Source organism: Hordeum vulgare, chromosome 4H (assembly GCF_904849725.1).
Source record: "Hordeum vulgare subsp. vulgare chromosome 4H, MorexV3_pseudomolecules_assembly, whole genome shotgun sequence".
NCBI classification, from domain to species: Eukaryota; Viridiplantae; Streptophyta; class Magnoliopsida; order Poales; family Poaceae; genus Hordeum; species Hordeum vulgare.
This window is the reverse complement of record NC_058521.1, coordinates 547,618,962-547,637,924: the sequence shown is the minus strand read 5'-3', so window position 1 is coordinate 547,637,924 and position 18,963 is coordinate 547,618,962. Positions and strand designations below refer to the sequence as shown.

Below are 18,963 nucleotides of genomic sequence, written 5' to 3'. Positions count from 1 at the left end.
TTTTGTATTGTATCGAACCTCCCCACATGGTAGCGATCCAACTAAAGATTTTGATTCCTGTGGGCACAGCTATGATCATGGTAGCTGCGGTGAAGTAGGCACGCGTATCAACGTCTAAGCCCACAGTAAACATATGATGAGCCCAAACTAGAAATCCAAGAACACCTATACTTATCATGGCATAAACCATGCCTAGATACCCGAAGACCGGTTTTCTTGAAAAGGTCGATACGATATGACTAATAATACCAAATCCAGGCAGAATGAGAATATACACCTCTGGATGACCGAAGAACCAAAAGAGATGCTGGTATAATATTGGGTCTCCCCCTCCTGCAGGATCAAAAAAGGTTGTATTAAAGTTTCGATCGGTTAATAACATTGTAATTGCCCCCGCCAGTACCGGAAGTGATAATAAAAGTAGGAATGCTGTCACTAGAACGGACCACACAAAAAGTGGTAATCTATGCATAGTCATTCCAGGTCCACGCATGTTGAAGATAGTTGTTATAAAATTGGTAGAACCTAAAATTGATGAAATACCTGATAGATGAAGACTAAAAATTGCTAAATCAACTGCTCCTACAGAATGGCTGGTAATACCACTTAAGGGCGGATAGACTGTCCACCCAGTGCCGCTGCCCACTTCTACTAAGGCTGAGCTTAATAGGAGCAAGAGACTTGGTGGCAACAACCAGAATGATATATTATTTAATCGTGGAAATGCCATGTCAGGTGCACCTATCAGAATCGGAACAAACCAATTACCAAATCCACCTATCATCGCCGGCATAAACATAAAAAAGATCATTAAAAAAGCGTGAGCCGTTATTAAAACATTATAAAGTTGATGATTCCCACCAAGAATTTGATCGCCGGGTCGGGCTAATTCCATACGAATCAGTACGGAGAAGCATGTGCCCATCACTCCTGCAATGGCACCGAAGATGAAATAGAGAGTCCCAATATCCTTGTGGTTAGTAGAGAAGAGCCATCGAACCAGATTTGTCATTTGCTGTTTTTTAGAAATGAAAACTTTCCTTATCAAAGAGGGGCCGGGGGGCTGGAAGAGAAGAAAGAGAATAGTAAACGCTCGAAGAGAAAAGAATCAGAATTACTGAGCTACCCCGCTCTTTTTTTTCTAATTCCCTTCTAAGATCCTCCGACTTAAACAAGTCGAGAGCATGCTCGTGCTCCGCCTTTTTGAGACTTGCCTTGCTCTTGGGGATTTCTTCCCACCGGATCCTCTGTTCCACTTCTAGGCACCTCCTTGCGGAGCTTTCCGCCTCAAGGAAATCCCGGTTGTGGGAAACAACATTTTCAAAGAAAACTGATCCTCCCTCATTCTCCCGCAGATCTTGATAAGACGCTTGGAGAACAGTGAAAGAATCAGTTGCGTGAATATGGAAAAGATAGGAACGAAGCGCTTCATCGACCAAGTAGGGCTCGATCGGTAGATAAGGCCCTACTCTTTGATAAAGCGCCACAAATTCCTGAATGACATCTTGTCGCATAGAAGAGAGCTTTTCTTCCATTAGGAAGAGCTTAAGCCGCCCAGGTATGTCTTCCAGGGGGGTATTGTGAAAGAGCTCGTTCTGAATGAACGTAACCCATCCCGGATCCTGCTCGTAAAGACTCGGATAGAAGTTTAGCCCTGCTAAATGAGCTAGAGCCTGGGGGTCTTGAATCTCCGGCGGGAGAGTGATCAGAAAGGAGGAGCCGACGAAGCACAACAAAAAAGATTGAAAACGGCTATTACTATTAATATAAAATGCCAAAGGAATAAAAATATACAAATCGAAAGTAATATAAAATTATATATTAAGGGAAACTTAATACATAAGAAAAAATAGAAAGTAGTAAAGCGAGTAGTGGAGAAGAGCCATCGAACCAGATTTGTCATTTTCTTTTCGTTTTGAAAACTTTCCTTATCAGAGAGGGGCCAGGGGGCTGGAAGAGAAGAACTTGAATAGTAAACGCTGGAAGAGAAGAACCTTAATACTAAACCAAGTTTCGGGAACTTCTTGGTGACTTGATTGGTTCCCTTCCCCCAATTTGCAAAGGATGGTTCCCGTGAAGGTGATCTCGATCACCATTCTATGATATTTCAGGATGCTTTTGAGAAGCTTTTCCTTTTACCTAATGCCGGCTACCGACAACTTACTTCATGCTATTACTAACACTTATGACTGAGCCGCACTTGCTTTCCAAAAGAAATTGAAACTATCATGCCTGAGACTAGCCAATAGAAGAAAGAGCCAAAAGCAAGCCATAGCAGCATCCTTTTTCTTCGCTTTCTTCAACAATGCGAATCTACCTCACTCCTCATCATAACTCAAATACAAATTCGAGTTCCAAATTGATATTTCCTCACGTAAGCAATAAAATGTGAAACCAATATTCATCATGAAACTTCAGACACTGATGATTGTGAGGTTCTGGAAGAGAGACGACGTAGGCTGATTCAAAGTAAACAGAAAACCACCCCTTAAACTCATTTGCTCAACATTCTTTCCACAGCAACTAGAAAAGTGGAGAAAAATCCAATAAGGGGAGGTCCCGGTGAATACAAATCAATTGGAAACCGAACCCCGCATTCATGTCTCTAACAAGGCTGTCTAAGCTAAGCGGCCATGGACCCATGGACCCGGGGAATCTGAACCATTAGGTAGAGTTTTAGCTGAAAGAAAACCAGGTCAATCTTCTGATCGCGAGTCTTTACAAGCTTGAAACAACTTAAGCACAGGCGGGAGTCGCCCCTTTTAAAGTCAGTATTTATGCGGCGCTGAACTAACGAGCGGATACCTAACCTTCGAAGGAGAAGAAAAGACGGATGTATCTTTCATTCATATCGATCAGATGTGCTTTGCTCAGGACTCCCATTTTACCATTGCTTAAGCCATATTACATAAAGCATAGTGAGTGATACGCAATGCTGGTACCACCATGTTTTTTTCCTCACTCTGTGTAGCCACACTCGTTTGTCCATTTCTACTTATTATTTCTGTTAAACAGTATCCGTTGGTTGTAGAAGCACTGGCGTTCAGGGATTGCAAAATCCATAATATCAAGAAGCGGTAGGAACCTGGCTAACTTCGATGCGGATAACGCGCTGTAGAAGAAAGTGGATCAACCAAAGTAGACCTTGATCGAAAGGCACCACAAGGCGAACCAATAGAGTGTGGTGTAAGCGGTGAAGCAGAATAGGAATTGGAACTGCTTGAACTAGAAAGGGCTTCCGCTACCGCGCTACCTCGGGAGCTCCGGAAACGGTATACTCGCTTCACTCATCTGTAATGGTATCCTCGAAAGCTAGCTAAAGTGGGTTCTAGACAAAGTTCTCCTAAGTAGGGCGGAAGGAAAAACAAGAGCAGTATAGCTCTACATTACGCTTCGGGGGCCTCGTCTTACTCACTCACCTTCTACTAATCGGACCATGACAAAACAACCAGCCCAGCAATAGGCAAGGACTGGCTGAAATCCCTTTCTGGATCCAGTCTATCCGTATCTGCTGTCCCTTCCGCTTTCTGTGTTGATGGAGCTCGGTCAGATAGTTCCGGTATTGCGAAGGAGGGCAAAGCATTGGGATCGTCCAATCCCTTCTGATCGGTTGTCATATTGAATTGAAAATTCTCGTATAGTAAGAGTTCCTTCGGTTTCCTACCTAGCACATTCTCTGTTGTCTACGCCAATATTTGACCTGCGAGTAGAGTGTGGCTGGCTACATACGGGGGAACTCAACCTACCTTTCGAAGGGTAGACCTTTACAGATGAGTGAAACGAGGATTTAGGTATATAAGGAGACGACCCGCCAAGCGAGCCAGCCTGATACCGACTTTCATTGATAGGCCATGAAACATAGAGAATGGGAACTTGTTCGCACGTACCTCGACCGCAGGTCTGAGAATGACGAGTGTGCTTTCGCCCACAGCTTCTGTTGCTTAACCGGCTCGTGGTGTTTATGGTCCTGACCCGGTACAGCCGCTAAGCTCATTTTTCATTTCCAAGTGTTGTTACTAGCCTCGAGAGAGATGTTTCACAGGATTCACCTGCAACTGATAAACCAGGGGGATAATACCGAAACAGTCCTTTTTTTTCTGATCATAGAGGAGCCGTATGAAGCTAAGGTTTCATGTACGGTTTTGCAATAGCGGTGGGAGCTGTGATGTTATTATCGACTATGATTATCTAACAGTTCAAGTACAGTTGATATAGTTGAAGCACAGCCAAAATATGGTTTTTTATGGAATCTTTGGCGTCAGCCTATAGGCTTTCTAGTTTTTAGAATTTCTTCTTTGGCCGAATGTGAAAGATTACCCAGAGGGAGAATTAGTTGCAGGTTATCAAACCGAATATTCCGGTATCAAATATGGTTTCTTTTTTCTTGTTTCTTACTTATCCTTATTAGTTTCCTCTTTATTTGTAACAGTTCTTTACTTAGGCGGGTGGAATTTCTCTATTCCCTACATATCCACGATTCTCCCAGTGTAGGAATCACACTAGTTATCTTGACCTTGATTCGGTCAAGCAGTTTTTCCTTACTATACTCCAGTACGAACAGGAAAAGAATCTGTGTACTCAACGGTGCATTAGTAATTATCTAGGATTTCTTTTGCTCTTTAAAGCAAAACGGTGTCTTGACTCTCAAGAATAGTGCGTGTTAATATCCATGTAGATAAAGATAGAGATAGCAACGAACTGGATGCATAGTAAAACTCAAAACTTGTGACTTGTTCTCGTAGGCTAACTAACCAAATCATAGGATCTAACACGAGACCGGATAAACACCACGCCCCCGCCGCGTCTATCTATATAAGCTAATCCCTCGACCTCAACCGACTCCCAAATCTCAATTGCTTTGGCTCTCTCTCTCCCTCCCTTTCGCCGCATGCGCCGTCCAATCCAAACCAATCCCAAGTCCCCACCCGCCCGCGGCGAGCAAAGCAAGATGATTTCCCCGGACGCGGCCCGCAACGTCGTCGGCAATGTCATCTCCTTCGGCCTCTTCCTCTCCCTTGTGTAAGCCGCCGCCGCCATCCCCCTCGTCCGCTTGTCTAGTCTACTCTCTATGGAAGGTGGTTGGTAATTAGGGTTTGATTCTGATGAGGGGGCGCTTGCTTTTTTGCTTGTACATGTGCAGGCCGACGTTCTGGCGGATCATCAAGAACAAGGACGTGGAGGAGTTCAAGTCGGACCCGTACCTAGCGACGCTGCTCAACTGCATGCTCTGGGTGTTCTACGGCATCCTCTGCGTCATATTCGGCTCGGCAATGTACGCCTCCCCGCTCACCATCATGGTACGTACCCATCGATCCCGCTCTTGATCCACGTGCATAGATGTCTTTTTAGATCTATATTGGTAGATGTTAGTGATATTGTTGGGGAATAGGCGTGCGTTCCCCTTCGGTTGGTGGCGGCGGTGATGTTGTTGGTGTTGTGTGGATGAGGGTTTCATAGGTTAAGTTGTCGTGCATGGTCACTTACTGCTGGGTCAGTCAAGGATTTTTTGGACCCAGCTGTCAGTGACACGTTGCCTTTGCAGTTCAGAATGGATTGGTGATTCAGGGGTTCTACTGTTTAAGATTAAAAAAGCCGATATTAATTCTTCTGGAACTTCTATTTAAAAACAGATTAGCCATATTCATCTTCTCCAGTCTCCAGGTTCTTTTCTGATTACTGATTAATGATGGGTTGCCATCATCTTTCAAATCTGTTGCATGATCTAGACACAGTGATCTGTGAAGGATCTTGCAGCTTACTCAGGGCAAGTGACTCATTAGGTTATAGTTGAGGCATTCATTATGTACCACTATTAGCATACCTTAGTTGCTGTTTGTTCTGGAAGCATGGATGCGGAAGCCAATTTTGGAACCAAATCCATCTCTAAAAGATGCATCAATGGTCCTGTTTTAACCATCATGTCAAATCTCTTCTTTCCCCCTTTTTACCAGTAAAAACCAACGTGCTACCTTTTGGGCTAAACTGTCATGGTGTTCGTGTGGCACATCCCAAGAACATGTTGCTCTATGTTCCGTCAAAAGGCCTATTGTTCGTTTCTACCTAAAAAGATACCGTAGCCCCTACGTGTCCTCTGATTATCGATGCGGTATCCTTGGTTACTTGCAGTTGCATTCAATACAGGCAGTTCTGTTGTACAATTGATTAGCCAACCAAACTTGTTCTGTTGTTCTCGCCAAACTCGTTGGCTGTTGAGTGACGGGTCTGGAATGGGAGGAATATTTCATCTAATGAAATCTGCCATGTTCAGCTTCATCATAAACATATGTGTTCACCTAGGGGATGCAAGTTTCAGGTGTGCCAGATTTCGAATCATGTGTTCTTGGATGGAGATAGTACATGTGTCCCTGTACCAGTCTGTGCTTTTTGTGATATTCCCTTGCCAACTCTGTGAGATGATCACGTTGAAACGGAAAAGGGATCCTGTATGTCGGTTTCTTCTCATGGGTCATGTGGTCCAGGTGTAGAGTTCACCAATATTACCTGTGGAATTTATTTACATTTTACATAGAACATAGAATCAATCTTGTTAATTACCTATGTCTGTGTAATATATATATATATATATTTTTTGAACGCTCGAGCTGTTGCATCCTGTGCTTGGAATTAATGAATATATATTTTTGCGGGGAGGAATTAATGTGTATTGTGGGTTGCGTGCAGGGTAAAGTGATCAAGACCAAGAGCGTCGAGTACATGCCCTTCTTCCTGTCGCTGGTGAGCTTCCTCAACGGCGTCTGCTGGACGTCCTACGCTCTCATCAAATTCGACCTCTACGTCACGGTCAGTAATATCTCCATCTTCAGGTTCCAACCAAATCTCATATAACTTGAGAGTGTCTCTCTAACCGTGTCGGCTCTTGTCTTCGTTCGTGCACTGCAGATCCCCAATGGCCTCGGTGCGCTGTTCGGCCTCGTCCTGTACGCCTGCTACTACAAGTCGACCCCCAAGAAGGAGAAGAACGTCAAGCTAAAATGTGATTGAAGGCCCGCCCGCTTCCTGGCTCCTTGACTGCAATAACAAGTGCTAGCTACAGTAAGAACAAGGGAATCTAGAGACCGAGACTGAAAGAAAAGGCTAGGCTACTTCTATTCGTTATTCGTTTCCCATATGATTTTCCATATTTTACCATAAAAAATAGGATGTTTTTAGCCATTTATTGTTAGTACTGAAATCAGGCATAAAGGATTTTACGGGGGGTAAAGAAGTTATTTCAACAACGTTCCTGTCATCAAATCCTGATTCAACAAAGCCATGCCAGCTGTGTTGGTCGTTCCTCCGATTCAAAGTTCTCTTGGATTCCAAAAAGCATCGCTACCCGCATACTGAAGTTGCTTAAATCTATTGAATTCCACCTCTGCACCTCTTTCTTGGGGCATAGGTGAACTTATAATTGATAGTAGAGCGTATGCTAAATCCCCAACCCTCATGATGCACTTCGTTTGATTCATTCCGCTTATCGTACCACTTAGAGCTTTCAAACCCTTTTCTTAGCGCTGCGGTAATATGTTGTTATTTAGAAATAGGAATGGTATGTTTAATAGCTCGCATATGTGTGTTTCAGATTCTATAGTACTCGGTTCTTCTGTTCGACGAGTTCTGATTTTCCTAGGTCTAATAATATGTTTACTGGTTCGTTTTCACCGGAGGAGGCAGCTAGAAATCCTGTTTTGTCAGTAGGTTGGCGTACAAGGAGGATAAAGGAAAGCCCGTTTGTAGTTCAATTCGTTAGAACCAAATGGCACGTTGAGAAACGAGAACTTCCACATGCCGAGCATCATTACCGTACTGGTGACTTCACCACCTGTTCAACTATTAGCTTTCTTGCCTTATCACAATCGAATGAATTGAGACAACCAAAGCAACTGGAACTACTACATCTGAGAGAGATGAGGAACCTAACCTACGGTGAAAGCCGAAAGCCTTACGCATTGCTTTAAGAATGGGTCTAGCGGGCGTATGGAATCCGTGACCCCTATCTCTTCACTTTCTTAATTATGACAGTCAAGTTGAATCGATTTTACGGGGTTTCTTACCCGTTTTTCCAGTCTCAGTAAAGTGCCATCAATTGGATGAAAGAATCCCGCCCTCTAGTCGAGTGTGAAGGGAGGAGAAGAGGGAAGATGGTTATTCTTTTTCTTCTAGGCAAGGAATGGGTAAACGCAGCCCTGTAAGGAGTAGGTAGCTCTCAGCCCTTCCCGGTATGTATTCATTGGTTGCTGTAAGCCCTACTTTCGATCAATAAGTAATACGCGAAGTCGCTAGCTCCACGTGCCATGCACATCCTTCTCTTAACCTTTCAATCGAGAGTCATCAACGCTTGCCTTGCTTTGCTTGCCCAGTCTATTAGTATGGCATCCCTTCTCCTTAGTCCTCTTTGGCCCGTGTGCCGGCGCGCATCCAGCTTTAGCAGGAGATAGGAGTGTTTGTTCCGCTAAGGAAAGGAAGGTATTCGTCGTAGCCGCAGAAGGTATTCGTCGTAGGATTGAGCTGAGCCAGGTATGTCACATCACATAGCTTGCAAGCCCAGGTGATTTCTGCATTACCAATCGAGCCGAGGAACCAACTTAGTAAAGAATAACCTACTTTACTTGTTTCGTTATGCTATAGCCACCTAATAAAGGGAAGATTCCTATCAGAAGAAGAAGAAGTTGGCAATCTACTAATCAAGATCGACCAAAATGGATAGTTCCATTAACTATATGGCATTTCTAGCCCGAAAAGTATGAGGTACACATAGGTAGGGAGCATCATCGTACTCAATCCTGCTTAGGTAGAGCAAGACAAACGGATCTATCATTCCGCAAGAAGTGACTCGTTTCCTTTTCTGGGTAAGAAGAGGGGAGGTCCCGTCGACCAAGAAGAATACCTTCTCCAAGCAATCGAACTCTTCCTTTCTTTCTATAGCCACTGTACTCCATCGAGGATAAGACGGATACGCGATTTCTGCACTTCCTCCGCTTGCCCCTCAGTGGATAGCACTTTCTTTCGAGAAATTGGCAGGGACTGCGTACCATTAAAGGGAGTCAGTGGGCACCGTAAGTAGTAATCGAGAACTTGATGAACATACCAACCAGTATGTGAATCCGTAAAACAAGTGGAGGTTTTTCTTCCTTCCCCGATATCCCTCGCTCTACCCAACTATCTATAATGGGGCAGAGAAGGATAAGCAAAGTAGGCGCATGAATATTTATTAATTAAGAGTTTTCGAGACTTGATTCTCTTTTTAGTTTTGACTCTGGGTCCGGTACAGGTTGACGCGGAGGATAGGGATGGGAAAAGAAGCCCTAGCTTTGGGAAAGACCGGATCATAACATGAATTTCAGGGCATACTTAGTAGATGCAGATCTAGGTACTCTTTCTTCCCCAGATGGGGAATGGGCCAAGCCGATCCGTTGTTGGCTCTGAAAGTGCATTTGCTAGTTCGAAAGAAGCTGAATCCGGGTGCAAATGGGATTCCAAATGATTCTTATGTTTCGTAGCATGCTGCACAGACTCACTTGGTAAATAGCCTTCCCTAAAAGAGGCAAGGTGCTCACACATGAAATTCCCTTTTGAAGGATATCCTATTTTACTTTTATGCCATACTTGGGCAAAGCCATCGAGACTATATCCATCACCAGGAAGAAGAGAAGCGAAGCCATAATTTCTTTAGGATAAGCCTGAGATATCTAGTACAGTAACAGTGGTCGAATTGCTGCATAGCCCCCCCTAATACGAATTTGGCAAATCCTCGTTCTAAAGTTAGCGCACCATTGAGGTAAGTAAATATTAGTAGGCACACAGGCAGCCCGTTGCAAGGAAGGAAAGAGCAAGAGCTAGGGCTAAGTGCTCGAGTTACGGTTGTTGACTCGGAATTGTAAGCCGAAGAAGCATTCCTGTGACCTGGCCGTATGAATGGTTTCTTTCTCAATACCAGAGCTAAATAATTAGGGATCAAAATTCAAAGAAGGTTTGCCTTCACTTCAACCTTAACCATTGACGGAAGATTCATACCTATGAATATTCCCCTCCTCATTTGCTGAAAGCACTTCCTATAGCGAACCAGGCAAGAAACATATCGAGTAGGCTAGTACCAATTCCTCCACATCAACAGCCAAATAGGCATATGAATCTTCAGTAGGAAATTCCTTCATCTCAGATGAGGTAGGTAATCTACCAGAATTTATTTCCATTTCCAGGTAAGATGAGCGGAGACGAGTTTATCAGCACCGATACCCCCACGCATCGTGGCCGGTTCCCTCGGGGGTAGAAACTTAGCTTGGAGGAAGATCCCGTTGATCTTCGAGCTGGCCCTTGCCTATTGAAAGTATGGTGTCTCATAAATGCTTTGTTAATGCCTCTTATTCGTAGGATCGGTCCAAAGCGCGGCTGAGTTGACGTTGATAGACTTGTGCGTGCTCTGCCGCTCGTAACCTTTTTTTTCTCCCATCGATCGAATCGAGGAGGTCAAGTTTCGAGAGCCTCTCGCTTCTGATTATCAGTCATATCATCGTCGAGCAGAACGCGCAGGGAAGGAATCGTCGAGTTCACTGGGAAGAATGGCGTCCATGCCAACGACTAAGGAGAAGGGGACCAGTGGCTATACAGATTGACGTCCGATAAGCCCAGAGAGCCTCAAGAAGGCGATCTGGCCAGTCTCCTCCGACTCAAAAGTGTTTGTAGCTATGGTATGGGTCTGGTCTGAAGACCAATGGGTCAAAAAAGGGGATATCCTCTTCTTTGGCTACACCAACTAATGTAGTAGATTGCGTTCCCGGAGGACACTTTCTCCATTTCGTCGGTACTGGTAACAACGGATCTTGACCTCGTTTCTTTTTCTTGTTATTTGACTTCTTGGAATGGAATTCTTCTCATGATAGTCACACAAGCGAAGGAGAAGAGGATGGGTCCCGAGGGAACTCTTTTTCTTCTATTCTAAGTTTTGATTGCATGAGCAGCATAACAACATAACAGTTTTGTGTAAGGAAGTAAGGAAAGACTCCTTTCTTAAATTTAAGGACTTAATTAGCCTGTCGTATATAACAGATAATGAGTCTCAAAGAGAGTTTCCAATGGGTTACATCAAGTTCCATTCCCAGTATGCGAAATCAGTAAACACGAATATCTGTATATAAGAAACTTCTATTCCAATCCACAATCGGTCCAACAAGGCAACTGTCGTCAACTAGATCAATCAGGAATAAGCAATATGTCGTACCCTATCTGTCATATTTGCTTTTCGGTAAAGGGTACACACTACTTTATTTTTACTTATTCAATTCTCTGTCTTGCTAAACACAAATCCTTCTTTTCTTGTATAGACGAAATAAAAATGAGAACTAAGTAGGTTTCGACCCATTAAAGGAGTCAATGGCACGCACACCAAGCAGGAGGAAATCGGTACCCTGCGAGGCTGGCGAAGTCGGCACAAGAAGTAGGCGGAGTAGAGGCAGCAGATGCGGGCTCAGGTGCGGCTAAATCGCAATCAATATTCCCGTCTGGGGTTGGCGGAGTTGGTAGAAAGCACGGTTGGCGATAAGCTGGTACTAGTTTCATTCTTTCTATTCCAAAATCCAATACCCGGAACTGGTAAATCAAACAATGTAGGCACACGTTGGCACAGTTCTGTAAATAAGAGATGTCTCATCCGGTTGAGCTGTCGCAATCAGTCTTTCTCTTCCTTTCTTAGTAGCAGATCCAACATGACTGTATTAAACCTTAAGCAATCAGGGTTAAGCTAGCTCATTGCCTGAAAGTGGAGCTCGTATTATACACCTTGACCCCCACCTTTTTTGAATCCTTCCTCCATATATATTGTTATATAAGAAAAGTCCCATAACTGCCTCATTCAGATCGATTCCAGTCGCCGCTACGGTCACATCAATCCGTTATGGCTCGGACCCTCTTAGCAGCTGGATCCTTCGGGAAGCCATAGTAGGGATTACGTCAGTACATTCTTAGGCGAGCAGTGGGTTATATCACCCCTATTTTGTTTTGGACCTTATTTCTTTTTTAGGCATGGGACCAAACCAAGGTTGATCAAAGTTGAACATTCCTATGGAACTCCCCTTCAGACGACTTCTCTGCGCTTGCCCAGCACCTTTCGTTTTATGGACCAGGACCAATTTCACCTCAGACCATGGTCAAGTCATAACTGACTGGATAACGTTCTCTCAAGGACCTGCAAAACTCTCTAATGCGGATGATCAAACGTTGCTTCAGATGTGTATGAGAAGGAAGCGTCTCACAGGACTCTTAGATAGAAACCAGCATAGTCTATGAATTAGCATGAACAGTTTATTGAACTTGGTTGCACTCGTAAAGCGAGCGTGAAGAGAGCAGCGAAAGAAGCCCACGGAACGGAGCGGTTATTTTTCCTGACTAGCAAGTGGACAGGCTCAGATGGCGTAGCTGATGTGTCATGCTAGGTATCTTTTATTGGCCATTTTTTGATTTCTCTCAAGGGATTGAAGACTTTCCTCTATACTGACAGAAGCAGAGAGGCTGGTAAAAAAGAAGGAAGCAGGCCTGGGTACACATGGTAATAGAACGCACTGGAGATCATTCAATCGGACGTCTTCCACAAAGTAAAACTAGAGTAAGTGGCGTAAGATAAGATAAGATAGATGTTCACTTTCATCGACCAATGTACCTGAAATTCCTATACGTAAAGCCGAGAGCTAGAGAGAGTAAATGAGACGTTCAAAGGGTGAAGCTAACGCTTCCCTGGCCACTAGGGAGTCATCAAAGTCTGAGTCCATACACTTGCTAGCTAATACTGGATCGTCAAAGATCTGATTCTATTTCATAATACCTTCTGTCTCTCTCCTAAGGGATCCAATCAGAAGGAATTCCCTCGCTTCGCTCATGATAGTCGGTCGAGTTCCCTTTTCCTTTTTTGTTGAGTTTCGCCTCTCCTCCTTTCCTTGTCTCCATTCTGATTGATTCGCTTCTTCGCGCAAGCACTTGGTTCGCCCCTTACTATAACCATCCCACTCAATCTTTTACACCGATGTTTCGTACTCTCTTGACCAGGTCATCATAAGAAAATACTGCCAAATCTTTCCGAAATGAGAGAAGGAGGGAAGGCGCGCTACAACTAACTGCTGAAAAACGCAAGATTAGCGCTAAGAAGCAACCCTAGTTTAAGTACTAGCGTCCCACCCCAACGTTCTTGTACTTCAAAATACTCTCCCCCGCTTGCTGCTCGCCTCAGCCAGACGTGGCTTATGTAGTGGTCGGCATTCCTACGTGCTCCGACTGATCCCCACTGGAGATTATATGAGGGGTCTTGGAAACTGTCGTGACGCTTTGGTGACGAAGGTCACCGGGGTGACTATGGAAGGATTCCGTGGTAGTCTCTGACTCCCTCCAACTCAATCAATATCAAGAACATGTCGTGAGCATGGGGTTTGGTTAGGCTTGGTTGAGTTTGTAAGAAAAGATAGTAGGTTGAGGGGCTTCATTGATTAGTAAACCTACGGTGCTGGTAAGGTCGGGACCGTGGTCGTCCGTCTCCGCTTTGCCGGCCGATAAGATCACTGAGGTTGACCAGCCAGCTGGGTAGGTTTGGCTATTCCTTTCTATTGAAAAGGAGTTAGCTGTCTGCGCGAGTCACCTTCCTTAGGCTCCGAGTCACCTTCTTCTAAGCTCCGCTGGACGACACGGCATTCTCGTTCTATAGGCCGGCCGTACTTGTGATGGTTCCCCAGGATCCAATAAATCCACTTAGGTCTACGTTGCCGCGATATTGTTCTATGGAAGCGGGTGGGCTGCTTTTTAGAAGTTCGGCCCGGTTTTTCATTAAAAAAATCAAAAAGGGGGGAGGGATTGACCTTTCTAACGCATATTCTGTCGTACCGGCATGGCCCCACTGATTTGTTTTCGATCGGAGCATCAAGCAGCGCAACCCGGTTCTACTTGACTAAGCCCCGTGCTCGTCCAAGGAGGGAGTTTGCTTTACCCAACTCCCCTTTTTGATAACAAGGCAAAAAACTCCGACCCGACATTCATGAGTTTCGAATGAAGAATGAAGAGTGCCCTGCCCCTCTTTTTTTCCCCTAAATCTTGGATTTGGAAGTTGGTAAAGACCCACCCCTTGTTTAAGTCAGAATGAGTCCCCGAGACATTGGCTTCCGCCAACAGTGAACTATTAAGGATCGCATCCCGCGCATATTCTACATTATAGCCTGCAACTAATTCAGCTTCCGCTTCTGGGAGATTAGACGGAGCTCGATTAGTTTCTGCTAGACGAGGAATAAGGAACATAACCAATACGGGGAACAAGGGAATACCGGACCATATCTGCTTTTGCGCCATGACAATCTCACTCGAATTACAGGGACCTACACATATTAGTACAGTATACCGGGGTCCCCGGCCAGAACCACACGTGCAAGTTTCCCTGCATGTGGCTCGTCCGTGCTTTTATCCGAGGCGCTGCCTGCGACTCTGCATGGGAGAAGAGGGCTGAACTGCAAACTTTCGTGTTCAGAGCATTGCATTGTCTAAGGGAGAGGGTGAGTAAGCTGCGCCTACCAAGCTAAGCTTTCGTCGAAAAGGCGTCACTGCTTCCTTTTCGGCGCCCGCCCTTTATTTAGATGTTGGGGCAAGGCAAGCCCAAGGAAAGTCTAGGTTGGCGCTCCATCTCGGCCGGCATCCTGCTCTCGAGAGGGTGTGGTCCTTGAGCGAACTAGTCATGTGCTGTGTTGCCCCAACGCAGGGGCATTTGGTGAGGAGCTACGGTCCGGTGGTTGACAAGCCACTGATCGGAGGTGACTGGACTGGAGTGCTTTCATCAAATGATGCATGTGGGCTGAGCCATTCCCATCCCAAGTGGTGGCCCGATTCGGCCTGGCCTGGTCGGAAAGAGATTCTAAATCTCGAATATGCGCACCGAGAATAGATATCTATGTTAGCTAGCGGGGGCGGGCTTTCCCCTGGTAGTCCCGCTGCGTCCTCTGACAGTCCGTCTCGTCTCATCTTTCTTTGGCTATACTTGTAGCCAGCCATATTAGCTCCACATTCCACCCTTTTGGATTTCTGACGAAAAAGGCAGTCATCAGTCGCCCCCTTTCCTATTTAGCTTTGCTTGCTGCCTATTATGAGAATAGGTCCCGGTTCAAGCGGCCCGCCTTTCATCATCATCTATACCAGCTGCCACGCACGATCCCATAGGAACGATTTCATCGCCCTAAGAAGCAGAACGCGCCATCACCTACAGCCCTTTCCTCTGCCGGGGACTTTCACGAAATGAAAACGGGCGGCATCATCGTATGCTCGACATTAGTTGCCCTGGTGTATATCCCGGAGTACTCCTATGGACGATCTGTCACCCATACATGAAGGCCTTGGCCCCGTCCCGTGTGGAGAATGCCCCCCTTACGGCACGGCTTAGTCTGTTATTTTATTTTGTCAGAGTGGATTCGGACCGCCACTTCTCTGAAAGCATGGTTCTTGCCTCCCTCTCTCCTCCCTCCTTGGAGCTCGTCCATTCGTTGGGTGATCCCTTGCTCTCACGTTCGAGTGTTTGCTCGTCGTTTAGGCCGGTGAGTTACATTTTTGCTCATTGCAGTCGCCTCCGGGGTTCTTCGCACCTGGGTAGTACCAGGACCCTTGTGCCCCGGACTGCACTGCCCGCCCTATGACCCAAAACTCAAAATGAGCCTTGCGACGAGACGCGGACATTCCTCATGCTGCGGTTCCCTCCGGTCCGTTCCCGGGTTGGGTTAGGGGAAGATCCGAGCGATTGCCTTCGCGGATCCAAACGTGCTCACAAGGCGCACAATAAGAATAAGACCAATAGAGACTTCATAAGGGACCATTTGAGCTGCAGATCGTAATGCTCCTAGAAAGGCATATTTCGAATATAGAGGACGTTCCCAACAATCCACGAGAATATCATACCCAACTATGAACCGTACGAGCACATCCTCTGTCACCCCCACCGCGCTTACGGCTCTATACCCCAACCCAACTTGCTCTGGCCCTGGGTCCTCCCGCATCTCTTCCTCGGTAAGCGAACCGTGGAAGCTGGGGAGTATCCGCTTGGGACTGATAGAAAACAGCATATCTTTTCCCTCCGGACCCCTATAAAAATCTAGTGGAAGTCCGGTCGCGTCGGAGACATCTTTATCTGATTTTGAGGCTTCGTCGTCCGGCTCCTCCAAAATTATGTTAGGATCTGCTGGCTCATCCTCATCATCCGAAAAGAAAACAGAGACAAAACAGATTTGTTTCAATGACATATCTAATCAGACTGAAATTGATGTCGAAGACACGATCATTCACATCAATTGAAGCAGGCAGGAAGGGCGCGGAAGCTACCGTTTAACGAATGCAATGCAAGCAAGGTAGCTTGCTTACTCTCCATCTAGCGTGCGTTGGCGGCAAGGAAGGAGGCATTGGAAAGACTAGACCATACACATTAATTAGTACAAGAAAGAGGCATTCGGGAAGCGACTAGTCGCTTCTGGCGAAGCTTAACAAAGGCCGACTACTACATAGAGACAACTACTACCAGTCATGAGCGATAGTGAAGCCGTCAGAGGCAGAAGCTGTCGCTTGACGGACGAAGCCGAGCCGATACGATAGGCGGGCGAAGTGAGCGAGACCAAGACGGGCTAGACGTGGAGTGGCGAAGGGGGCCTACTATACGTATACGTGATTAGTAAGCGGTTCAAGACATCGAACGAAAAATCAAGTGAACTAATGAACAGTGTGATTGATCAGACAAGTACCAAGGAGCAAGAAAACGTATGCGCTTTAGCAAGGGATGAGCGCGAAATCCGTTGCTTGTTCTTTCGGTAGCCTTCTTTCATTTCCGAATTTGCTTGCGAGCAGTCCTTGCATTAGTATGAGTTCGTTGACCGCGTAAGGGCGATCCATCTTGATGACGAATTCCACGATAACGAGAAATAGAAATTAATCGTTCGATGTCTGCTCGTTCTCCCCTCTTCAATTCCCAATGAACAACATGATCTTGAGCTATCATTTGTTCAATTTGGTCGATCTGATACTTAGTTAACTCATTCATCTTGATGTTCCCACTGATACCTAATCGATAACGAAGCTGAATGGCTTTTTTCGGTCCAATTCCATCCATTTTTGTTGAGGCAATTCTGACTTGTTCATCGGGAAGTGATCTAGCTCCTGAGATATATGACATTCTTTATCCTTATCTTTTCCTGGTCTTCTCGGCTGGAATCTACAATCTACACCTCTCCAAACACACAATCTCGATTTCTCTTCAGCTATGTCGAAGAGATTTACTTATTTGCCGCGCTGTCAAACCTTCCAATTCCAATTTCCAATTCCAAAATCCCACCCCCAAAGACAAGCGGCGATGATCCCAAGGAAAACAGTATGACGGATCCCACAAGGCAGCACGGTGTCCATCGCACCGGCGACCAAAAGGCAAAGTAAAGAAAGAAAGCTGAACTCGAACCAACCGCGGTTGGTTGCCTACGTACTCCCTTCATACAAGAGAGATCAGAGTTTTAGACGTAGTTCTTAACAAACACTACGGCACTGCTTTTTGTCACATTCTCAGACCTGTTTTTCCATACTTTCCGCAGCGCAAGAAAAATAAAAACTAGAAATAGGAACAGACCGAGAGCGAGAGCGAGAGGAATGGCAAATTGGAACAATTCCAAAGGACTCTCCGCGGCGAAATTAGCTAGGTCGCCTACTCCACACTTGAAAGCTTTACTTTCAGCGCCATTTTTGACTAAATCCTCATACTGCTCTTCTAGAGCTGTGATATTCTTATCATTATCCCTACATATACGATCGGTTGCCGCCATAATATCAATATCTCGACCTCGCTGAGTGCTATTTATTAAATCGTAAAAAAAATTATGGATCGCTAGCCTTATTAAAATTGGATTAGCCGGGTTGTCCCCCAAATTGAAAGGAGAACTGATGGACTCGAAACCTCCTTCGCCTGAGATCTCCTCTGTCAACGGCGATGGTTGGTTCACGGAAAAGGATTCCAACGGCGATGGTTGGTTCACGGAGGACGAGGAACTACCACTCCCCAAAGAAATTAATCCCTCAGAAGAAGAAGGATTATGAGAGTGCAGACTAGAATTGCAAGAATAATAAGAAGATTCATGCTTGCCGCTACTCGCACTCCCTCCCGAAGGATCACTTATTTTGTTGATATCCAACGTATCAAGAAGATCCTTTATGCTCTTTGTCATTTTTTTTTCGTTTTGAAAACTTTCCTTATCAGAGAGGGGCCACTATGGCTGGATGTTGGCTGAACGTGAACATGAGCGGACACCCACACAATCTCGATTTGACACAGCAACACTTTCCACCTCTCTCGAACTGAGCTATTTCGAGCATTTCATAAAAAGAGCTCGAACAATTCATTCATGCATGAAGGCAACTCAAAGTAAGAATAGGTACGCTACGACTACTACCAATCGACAACAGAGGCGTATAACCTTCGCTTCGTCATGATATGATTTCTTTTATAAAAGAAATGTCATGCAAAAACAGATAAGATGAAAGGCACCTTTGATAAAGTACTAGACTATACTAGAGTATGAATCTAGTTTCAATGGCAGGGCCTCTATAGTAAGAGTTTAAAGAATATTGTTATGTCTTTAGGTATATCTGGTGGACCATTGCGAGAAGCAAGGGCGGAATCCTCACCCGGGGGCTGAGGTGACTAGGAATCAATCGGAAAGCGGCTATCAGCTATGACGAAACCAGTGGCTACCTTGAGTACCCCGAAAGATACGAGCAAACCAATTGGAATGTGCTAACCACCTGCATAATCGCGGTTATACCTAGAGAGTAAGTTGCCTACCCAGAGTCCATGCGAAGTCGAATACGGTCCAATCTACCTATGCCTCTACCTTTGGTGGATCGAGTTCCTTACCATTGGTTCGGTTTAGAGCAGTCGGAAGTATGGTGCCTCTTCGAGCCTTCTCATAACCAGCGAATCATCTT

At 45.3% G+C, this 18,963-nt stretch overlaps 1 protein-coding gene and 1 pseudogene across 1 annotated transcript; one reads left to right on the top strand and one right to left on the bottom strand.

Annotated features, from left to right (window-relative positions):
- Positions 1-707: 707 nt before the first annotated feature.
- Positions 708-2,535, bottom strand: LOC123449427 (annotated as a pseudogene).
- A 1,772-nt stretch (positions 2,536-4,307) lies between these two features.
- On the top strand, positions 4,308-7,393 carry LOC123449426 (bidirectional sugar transporter SWEET6a-like). The gene is made up of 3 exons (XM_045126649.1): positions 4,308-5,297; positions 6,682-6,801; positions 6,901-7,393. Exons 1-3 carry the CDS (start codon positions 5,103-5,105, stop codon positions 7,000-7,002), a joined length of 417 nt encoding a protein of 138 aa, XP_044982584.1. The 5' UTR covers positions 4,308-5,102; the 3' UTR covers positions 7,003-7,393.
- The last annotated feature ends 11,570 nt before the right edge of the window (positions 7,394-18,963 follow it).